At 41.6% G+C, this 10,469-nt stretch overlaps 1 protein-coding gene across 1 annotated transcript in view; it reads right to left on the bottom strand.

The window, feature by feature from the left end:
- Positions 1-10,469, bottom strand: part of SEC63 (SEC63 homolog, protein translocation regulator) — a 78,858-nt gene that overhangs the window by 5,687 nt on the left and 62,702 nt on the right. The window contains exons 17-18 of the mRNA XM_014522854.2: positions 9,795-9,953; positions 8,627-8,728 (exon numbers count right to left, since the gene is read on the bottom strand). Of these exons, the coding sequence (XP_014378340.1) occupies positions 8,627-8,728; positions 9,795-9,953 (261 nt within the window). The remainder of the gene's footprint in view (positions 1-8,626; positions 8,729-9,794; positions 9,954-10,469) is intronic.

Genomic DNA, 10,469 nt, shown 5'->3' with positions numbered 1-10,469 from the left:
GGGGGTGTGGGGGGGGGGGCACCACACTCCACCTGTCAAATGACTGCTGGGCCTTGCGTTCTCTCTGCGAAACTGGCAGCCAGCGACCACAAATTAGGCAGGTCCCTACTTATAAGAAGACATCTTTACAGAAGTTGGTCCTGATGGAACAGCAGATGCAAGAGGTTTTGCAGACCTCTGAGAAACCCAAGAACGCCATGGGCTTCAAAAATCTTTGCTTCTGACACAAGAGCATAAAGGCATGGCAAACAACACAGTGGGATAACGCATGTCATTCCTAAACACGCAAGACATTTCTCTCAGAATTTAAAGCTAAGCTGGATGTACATTTCTTAAATGTCCTATACAGTTTAAGATCCTATAGATTCATGTAAAGTCTTCTTCTATCCCCTATCATCCACCATACTTTATCAAGGCATAATTCCTTCCCCTGCCTACACTAAATGCACCTGTAGAATTGCTTGAGTCTGCAAGAGGACAACCCAATTTTAAAAGACGTAAAAGTTCTCTCAGGTCAGGGTTCCTGAGAGACCTTAAAACTTTTGGTGCTTATTCAAAAGAATCAAGAAAGGTGATATAAGTAAAACACTAAAGTTCATATTATTTTTTCAGTGGAATCCAGTTAATATTTAAACAGTATCACACTAACTACTTTTACAAAAATTCCACTTTTAAAAAATTCTAAGATCAAAAGTTAGAACATACTGGACTCCAGCTAATGTCCCATCACCAAATAATTTTCCATACCAACTAAAATTTGAACCCCCCCCTAAATTTTAAAACAAGAAGTTACTAGATAAAAGAAAGCTTCCCTTGAACAGGAAATAAGATCCTCCTCTCCTACCAATTTTGTTCAGACATTTAAAAGTACTCTTTTGTAAATGACAGCTAGATATCATATAGTATTTTACATCCATAGATCCCACTGCTTTACAAAAAGAAAAAAAAATACCTGGCAGATTTCAGCATCTACTCCCCACTAATGGGGGTATTAAAATCAATAGGTAATGCTGTGCATATGTGTAATTCGAAATGCTGTTGCAGGAAACACCAAAACAAAGCCCTGCCCTTTGGGTCTGGCCACCAAAGAGTGCTTCTAAAGTTACAGAAACACTATAACATTAAGATAACACTAATATATCAACCATAAGGCAATTATATGACTGAAGCTTTGTCTTCACTGGATATTTAACTCTGTTAATGAATGTTCTCCTTAACATGCTCCATGTTCACACATCATCACCCAACAGCTGTGCAACAAAGGAAGACAGCCTGCATGCTTTCAGCAATTAGGAGGTCACATTAGATCAGATCCTGAATTAGCTTCTTTCATGTTTTGCTAACCAGAGCCAAATGCAACAAAAATACAGGACCACAGCCACCTACAATTGTTAAGATAGGGCACAGACAGAAGAGACAACTTTCAACCAATCTGGCCCCTGAATGTAGTCAACAGCTGTGACCAAACAGAAGTGCACGGCTGCAAAGCACTTTAAATGGGCCCGATCCCACAAAAATCTGAATTCTCACTGCATGAGGGTCCAGTTGAAGACATTTCAAAACATAGTGTTTTCAATAACTTCTGAACTGCCTCACAGCTTGTCACTGTTTTCAGAAAGGGAGGGGGGAAAAGGGGGCAGAGATAATTTGGTCTGGGGTTTTTTCAGCTTGCACTGGAGGATGGGGCAAATAGATTGGAGCACCCCCAAGGTGAGGGAGTTCCTATCCACCCACCCCACACTTCAGGTTCCTCACCCTGGCTGGGAAATCCCTAGATGAGCTCCCTCTGCTCCTTTTCCCCTCTCCCATTCTGAAAACAGCACAGGCTGGGAGGGAGGATGGGCCATTGTTAGGGGAAACAGGCTTCAGGCTGGCAGCCAGCAGCTAGATTCCCCTCTTCCCTGGAACCAACAGTGAACTTCTGTTTGGTTCCGGAGATTGTTGCAACTCAGAACGCTCTCTGTAAAGCATTCTCTGGTACAGCAGGGAGCTGCACTTCTGTCTGAGCCCATAATGGCCAGACAACCCCTTCTCACAACCTTCAAGGTCACCCCCCACTTGTCATATCTTACCATCTACCTATGCTCAAATCCCTGCCTAGAAACTGTCAACCTTCACATAACTCTTCTCAGGGAGCTCAGTCACACACTGTGGGCAGTTTCTCCAGTGTCTGATATAGGTGTCTGACTGGAAGCCATCACCAAAATCTTGGGCAGCTTTGTGCTGAAATAAGCAAAACCTAGGACTCTGGACTCTTGAGAAGGAATTTCCAACCATACAAGAATCTATTCAAGTAACTGCTGGCCAGTCACATGATTGGCTATCTGTGAAGACAGAAGATAAATGGGCTCAAGGTGAACCAATGGAAAGGCTAAGGATAATTCCAAATCCAGTGCTACCTTCCTTTCGCAACCCCCTTTAGAGAAAGATTCCTATTTGTTACAAAGTATGTTCTAATCATTTACCAAGCTATCAAGGTGGACTGGATGAGGTAGAGAAACTGCTTAGAAGGAAAACAAATCTCCTGTCCACTAAGAAATTAATCAGTTTGCTGTAGAGTTTTTTTCCCCTCAGTCAACACAACTGGGAAGCAACAAGCAAAGAATATGAAAGCTTGTACGGGGTGGGAAGAATAAGCAGAATTCTAATTACTGTTCCACAATAACAGGCAAAAATAAGAGCATGCTCATATCAGGCAGGAGCTTCACAATTTAAGAAGCTTTTTGGGGACTGAGTGATTCTGCTTCCAAAGTATGTCTCTAGAAGTCCTCCTCAGATGAGGTTTCAACACCTTTTTTTCTCCCTTTTGTCATTCAGAACCTTACAGAGGGAATCAGGATTCCTTCTCCATAGACACCTTCCTAGATTACTAACATGCCAACATTTTATGATGTACTCAGAGGAAGTCTCCTGTTGGAACTATACATCCATTAATACTCAAAGGAAAATATATTATTGAAATATCAGTAAGTTCCTTGAAAACAACTGAATTAATGCAGTATTTTGTGGGTTGGGGGGGGTTCGGGGGGGGGAGTTTTGAGGAGAACAGAGTGCTTCTGTTCACAGGACAGGGATGGCATGTTACTCATCTTGAGCTGGAAACCAGCCACGAATGTGTACTGATAAAAGATACCTTCATTATGAAAGCAGCCAGCATGAGAGAGTGCCTCATGCTTTATCCCCCAAAGATGGCTAATGCCCATTTGAGTAGTTTAGGATAGTCCAAAACACCACTCAGGATTCTGAAATGCAGGTGGAAATTTGAACACAGGGGGCACATCCAGACAAGTGCGCACCTGCAGTTTGCGGTGCCTCAAATTTGCTTGTGGTGCCGCAAACAGCAAGCAGCAAACATGCAACTGTGGACTGAGCTACAAATTTGCAGCATGGTGCCAAAATTTGATACCAGAATGTTCCAGTATCAAAGCAAAAAAAAGAAACATGCCACAAAAAGCAGCAAACTGCAGGCAGTAGCCGCATGTGCCACCAGAAATGGGGCCTGGCCATTTAGAACCATGCGCCGGCTATCAGCCAGTCTCCATGTCGCTGGATCGGAGCAACTGCTGCCCCGGGAAGCCCTCAGGATCCCATGTACGGTTGCTGGGGCCAGCACAGATACTAGCTGCACCCTCCCCTACCCCACCCGGGACAATCTGGAGCATGCTAGAGTACACGTGTAGGGGGTGTGTCCTGGGGCACAAAGCAGTAGCACAAGACTTGTGTGGATGCTTTTTGTGCCCCTGGAAATACATGCCTCTGCATGTGGGGAGATGCTCAAGGGGTACATCTACACATGCACTTAACTACAGAGTAGACAAATTTGCTGTGAAGGAAAAAGTGTCACTATACACATGCAACACTATTAAGCTGCAAGAAATAATTTACGCCGCTGTAAGATAGTACTGTAATGGACAATGCTATGTTATGGCAGTGTAATTTACTGCAAATAAGGCATGTGTAGATGCTGACTGCAGGCATAAATTGTGCCTAATCACCCCAGCCAACAGGGGAACCCAGGCTCCTGCCTGCTGCCTAGCCATGTGGCTCTGCACTTTCAGCACCCTTGTGCCCCAGCCAAGCCCCTCTACTGCCCAACACCACCACTTGGAGCCTGGGGCTGAGTCGTCCTGGCATAAACTGCTCTGCCCCAGCTCAAATTGCTGCTGTGCCCAGGAGTAGTTTACTCCAACCAAAATTGCTCCAGAGTTTATTGCTTTGCATTAAGTACACATGTAGATGCACCCAGGAAAAGGTTTCTCTTTGCCTTGCGGAAATCCAAGGATTGTACATTTGCATGGGGAATGGAGCCTCTTCCAAGAGGGGTAAGGGTGAAAAAGAAACACTTCCCACTCTGTGTTCCCTTATCTGGCAGGGGCTAAAAACCAGGCAAGCAGTAATAAAGGAGGTATTGTGCCTAAGAGCGGACCCCTTTCTTTTTGCCAGAGTAAAAGTACATCAGCTGAAGCTAGATCAGTACAGTTTCCATTACACTGGGTCTTTAGGCTGTGCTTCATAGGAGAAGCAAGCTTCTCTGCACACTTATACATGCTGAAGAGTGGAAAAGGGACAAGCCCAAGAGACAGCACCAAGAAAAAGGCTTTTTACAGCGGAAAAGCACTCAAATTAGGAAGGCAAAAGGGAAAAGATCTAAACCCCGATTTTAACTCATTTGCTAATTAACAATATGAACCTCTGCCTTATAAAGGAGGCATTTGTTTTTCCCTTTCCAGGTGCTGAGGTCTCTGAAAGCTGCAAGCTATTTCCCTTGAGTAGGTTCTGCGCAGTTCTCTGTTCTAAGGGAATCATCATGCTCCTGGCTGAGACTTTCTATGGGGAGTTGCAATGTCAGGTACTGACCAAGGGCCCAGCACTGATTCTCAACCAGAGTGTTGCAGCATGCTAGGGTGTTCTGAGATCCTTTTAACAATACCATAAAGTGCCATATGATATTAACACTATTGGGTGTGCAAACACCTATACATAATTCACAAAAAAGTCCAGAGATTTCAAATTTAAATTCATAGCATCAAAAATGTTCTGCCCTGCTGTCATTTTTTAGTTCTTTGCAACAGAAGAACTGCTCTGTTTTTCTGTAGTTAAAAACAAGTGAAAGCGAAGAGCTGGCATCTTCCAAAGGGTGCCTTGAGTCTAAGAAGGTGGGAGAACCACTGCCCTAGCATGCCTTACACTAGCAGTGCCTCAGGTGCTTTAGCCAGGAAGAAGCATTTAATCTTTAATGCCAAAAATCTGGCACAAACAAGGGTTGGTGGGCTGAGGCAGAAGGACATATCTTGCCTTGTGTGAGCAAGGACTGACAGCTTACGGAAGGCAAGGCCCAGCTCATCCTCACCAGCCCACTCCTGGCAAAGTAAAGATAGATGACTTTGGGCAACCTATTGCTCATTCATTTCACCTGGCAGCCTACCAAATAATTGACTTTGTAAAACTAAAATCCCTTTCTAAAAGGAGACTTGGACGCAGATTGCCTCAGGGCTAATTAACATATAAAGCCAAGATGTTGCTTCGGTGTTATATAGTTTCTATAGTTTAAAAAAACAAACAAACCCTCTTCTGGTGAGTTGAGCTGAAGGGCAGTGGGCTAGTCTTGGGACTTTCAGCAACAGCTCTGGCTCACCTCCAAACTCCACACATGGGAGGCTTGTTAACAAGGGGCAGCATTTGAAGCTTTATCTGAACGTCACTGAAATGCACTTACAACCTCAACTATTATTTAAGCTTTTTTTTTTTTACTTGTGAATATTTCAGAGGCCTAAATCAACTCAAAATTAAATTAAAAATAAGACTAAAAATATGTTGAATGTATTTTGTATGTTTTGCTTTTTTAAAATGCTTAAAATTGTAAAACTATTAAGAATCCTAGAAATCTCATTGAAATATCCATACTGCACTAATAGCATGGTATATTTTTAACACAAGACAAAGGAAATCCTGAGTTTTTATTGTACTAGTAACAGCTCAGACTGATTAGCACAAAAACCTAATTTGCACTGATCAGCCTAAAGTGAGGAGAGTAACTTGATATGTTAATTTTCCATTTTACAGTATATCAAGAGAAAGCACCTGCATCTTTACCAGTAGCAGCTTTGCTCTGTGTGTTTAGAATAATAGATGCTTAAGACAAGATGGGTGCGAACTAAGACATAAAGTTACTTTTAGAAGTCTAGAGGGTTTTGTTTGGTTTGGTTTTTTTAACTAAAAAATAAGCATCTTCTCCAAGTCTGTTTATCAGTTTTCTCTGTTCATGGCTGTTCCACACAGACACAAGGGACGGATGAATTTTTAATGTTAAGTATGAATTTTAACAAAATAAAATAAGGCATCGTGAGCAGATTATTTTTTTTAATTAGTAGAGAAGAAGGATCCTATGCAGAAGATATATCTGTATGTATGAGATAAGAACGCATGAAGTACACACAGACGAATACTAAGAAGGGACTTCATCAATTAGATCCCTTACAGTGAAATGCTACTTGCTATTTCTCATCAGTAATGTCTCAAGAGATAACCAAGGTTGTGCATTATAATGCTGTGTTATTAAAATATTCTTTCCCATACATTCTTAGACACACTGAGTGAAATTTATGTTCTCTGGGGCAGGAATTAAGCCATCAGGTTGGGATTAATATTATTAATCATTATTTTTGTTAGTAAGAAACCAACTCCACCCCCCAACAAAAAAAAAACCAGGAGGCACTCACTGATACAGCATTCACAGGGTTCAACAGATACAACGCCTTGTAATTAAACATCCAACCCTAATTTGCTATTGCTTGTCACACAGGGGACAATTTCACAGAAGTGTCACTCTCTCTTTCTCTTTTTAAAAACTGATCATTGGTTGGAATTTACAGCGTATGCCTGCTTGAAGCTGGCACACTACCATGGAAGTGGGCAAAGTGCCCTTTAACAGATGGGTGCAAGTGTAGGCATGCCAGGGAACCAGTATGTTCATGAAGTTGGAATACCAGGGCAGATTTTTACCTAAAAATGTCAAAACTGCAATCTGTGCAGTTTCTGAATATCTGGCTGAGGGAACAGAAGAGAATTATTTATTTAGGAATATGCATAGAATGAAGTTACAGCCCTGGCAAACCCAGACCAATCAACTGCCCAAAAACTTTGTTAAAGCAGAATTAAGGGTGCCTCATGGCAACAGCTGCCCTTCCAACATGCTAAATCTGATCACACTTAAGCCTGTGAAAACTAGGAAACAGAATTAAGGTACATGCCACCTCTACAATGCAACTTTAAGTCTGCCCCCTTGGGCTTACATTATCCAGTACAGATGGTATCATAAATAATATATGGACAATGTGTAGCATTTATCTGCATACACTGCAAATGGAGGCACAGTGTTAAATGCAGTTGTACTAAACAGTGGAAAGATTAGTTGAAGCAAGTTTGAAGACTTACCTCATGTAAGGAGAGATAAACACATATTTACAAGTATACCTCACCATAATCCTGAGTTTTGCAAGTTTTGCCTTCAACCCTGTATGATGCTCTTGTGATGGTAACTGTAAATAGTCTGCTGGCATACATGACTGATCCAACATGCTTAGTGAGGGGTAAGTAAAGACAATGTCTTGGAACAATTCCTCAAAGGAACTGCGAAAGGGGGGAAGCCTTTAGCAACTCCATGGTGATTTGTGTAAAGAAGGCTGAGTGTTTGAGGTTGGGCAGCTCCTACTCACTAGACCAGACCCAAACCAGAACTCTTTCCTAGCAATGAGATCAGACTTTATTATATAATGTACACATGTTCAGTATTCAGCAAGCAGGGTGCCAGTACATATGGTATTCTTGTGTTGGGACATCACTGCTGTTGGTCATTAGATTGTTCCTGTGCTATCTCCCATCTTTCTGCTGATCCAAAACAACTCAGTTCTATTTCTCCAGCCTTCCTCCCAACAGAAGAGAGAGCACTGACAAGGGGCTCAGGTGTTGGAAAGCTGGTCAAAGAATGAAGTCAATGCAGTCACTGACATGGACTTGAGTGGCATGCTCTGAAAGGGGTAAGGAAATGGAGGGCCACGGGGAGCACACTTCAACTCTCTTCTGTTGGTCCTCACACTCTCCTGTACCTTCATTTTTCCATGAGAAACAGCAACTGAAAGAAAAGTGCCTGGCATGGCTTACCCATCAACCAAAGCAATTTGGGGAAAGAAGTGATTTGCTTCTCCTGATTAGGGAATACTGCAGAGAAGAGAGGTCCCCGACTGCCTTCTCTTTTAAGCCTACTGGAACACCAAGGGGGAAGAACTGTTAGGGAATAGGGTGGTATATGAAAATAGAGCTGTGTGATACTGGAGAAGAAAGTGGACCAGATGTCATGTTGCCAGGTCTGCTCAACAGGACCTTGAGAGTTCAACACAAGGCTTGATAATCCAGTGAAAAAGAATATTTTTCCAAAAACAAAACAAGTACACACACAAAAAAAAAGCTACATTGCACAACCACTTTTTTTTTTTTTAAAGGCATGACTGGAAACAATGTTGCCCCATGTAAGTTAAGTGATTTTAAAGTAAATGTAACTATTAATTGTATACTTTTGTTGAATTAAGTCTCATCTTGAAAAGCTCTAAGGAAGCCTGATATTACTGACCTCAGGAAAGTAAAGGCTGTAAACAGGATGTGTTATCTTTGATTTGGTTTCCAAAAGAGCCCGCTCCTTTCGCTGTATACTTTGTTGTAATTCTTGCCATTCCTGTTAAAAGACAACAAGGATGTAAAAAATTATGCTGTAACCCTAGTTATACCTTTTATTTTTATTTATTAAAAATGAAATCCCAGTACTTCCAAAATAGTGTACAGACAGCACAGAAACCCTTATGTCAACGTGTATGTTATATAAGAAAAAGGCAAGTTTAGTCAGTGGTCAAATTCCATTGAACAGTTTAAAAGAAAAAAAAAAATCAAACAGCATGGAAACATACTATAGCTCAGCTACATAGAGGCCCTTAAAATAAGCCAGTTCAATATAAAAAAAAAATCAGAAGGACCACCCACATTGTTCTTCCACAAATCTCTTTTTTACAATCATCAATACAAAACAATGACGGCTAAGCAGTTGGTAGGCAATCATTATTTACGGCATTTAACTGTCTCACACTGTTTGTTACAGCCACCTGCTTTCTCTCATCTTCTACTTTAGATTTATGATCTTTGGTGCAGACATCAGCTTTATGGCATGAGAGCAGTGCCTAGCACAATAGTGCCAAACCCCTTCCTGAGCTTAGTAGGAGTTAATGTACATCAGCTTAATTCTCAATTACCAGATTTCCTATACGGAAGCATGTATACTAATTCTCCTCCTGCCACTGCGTGTTTGTAGCATGCATTATACAAGACTTAATAGCTCCTGTGTATCAATTACTTTAAAATCACAAGGAAACCGTATACCAGAGAGTATTGTCTATACAGCAAAATACAGCTCCATGTAGGCATGGAATCTTACTGCATCTGAGTTAATTAACTGTCAAAAGAAGTTGAAAAACTTCCCCTAAAAATCAAGCTGTTCATTTCTCTTGTGATTTTAACACTTCATTTTCCCCTCCATAAGGATTCTTGACTGTTCTCCCTAAGGAACAAGCTTCATTGCCACACTCCAACTGGCAAAACAAGGCTTGATATAAATTTCTCCCGAGAGATTTAGATGCTACTCCTTCCACCTTGTGTTGCTCAGCCTGCACTAGTGGTGAGCGTGAGATAAAAATACTTGCTCCCCCAAACCTTAGAACCAGCACCACCCTCCGTCACAAAATGAGGCTTACAGCTTCATCATCTTTGTTTTGTTTTTCATCTTGCTCTCTGTCAGAATCTCTATCGCTTCCATCCTCTTTTTCACTCTGAGAGTCTCTGTTAGTTTCTTCTTCATCAGATTCACTCCCTTTATCAGAAATGTCTTCATCTTCCTCCTTTACCACAACTTCCTAAATCAAAAATAAAAGAGCAACTCTGTAATTTAGTTTGACTGTATTTATTCTCAAGGGTAGAATTTTGCTTCCCCAAGTCTGACGGTGGGATTTCAAGTCCTATACCAAGATTTGTACTTAATATCTGACCCAACAATATTTGGCGGGAACCATGCTGTGTCAGTCTCCCCTGTATGAAATGCAAAATAACTTCATGATTACATCGGACATCCAAGTGAGAATTAATCTCTCATTGTACTGAACAAACTGCAATGTCCAAGATGCATACAGAACTCATATTTAGGTTGTGTGCACACATTCAAATGATCTGGGAGAATTCTCCCGGGTTTGTTCTCCTAGTAGAAAAACTTACCCCAAAATGTCTGAACACACATTTGAATGCTAAGCCCCTGAAGAGCAGAGACCTGGCAGTGCTGATGCTACACAGCCAGGGGTCCCATGTGCACAGAGCTCAGCATGCTCTACAAGCTCCCTCATTCTGCCTGGAGACAGATAGCAGCAGTGCACAGGGCA

Source organism: Alligator sinensis, unplaced genomic scaffold (genome assembly GCF_000455745.1).
Source record: "Alligator sinensis unplaced genomic scaffold, ASM45574v1 scaffold962_1, whole genome shotgun sequence".
Classification (NCBI taxonomy): domain Eukaryota; kingdom Metazoa; phylum Chordata; order Crocodylia; family Alligatoridae; genus Alligator; species Alligator sinensis.
The sequence above is the reverse complement of the archived record's forward strand: the minus strand, read 5'-3'. Positions and strand labels throughout refer to the sequence as shown.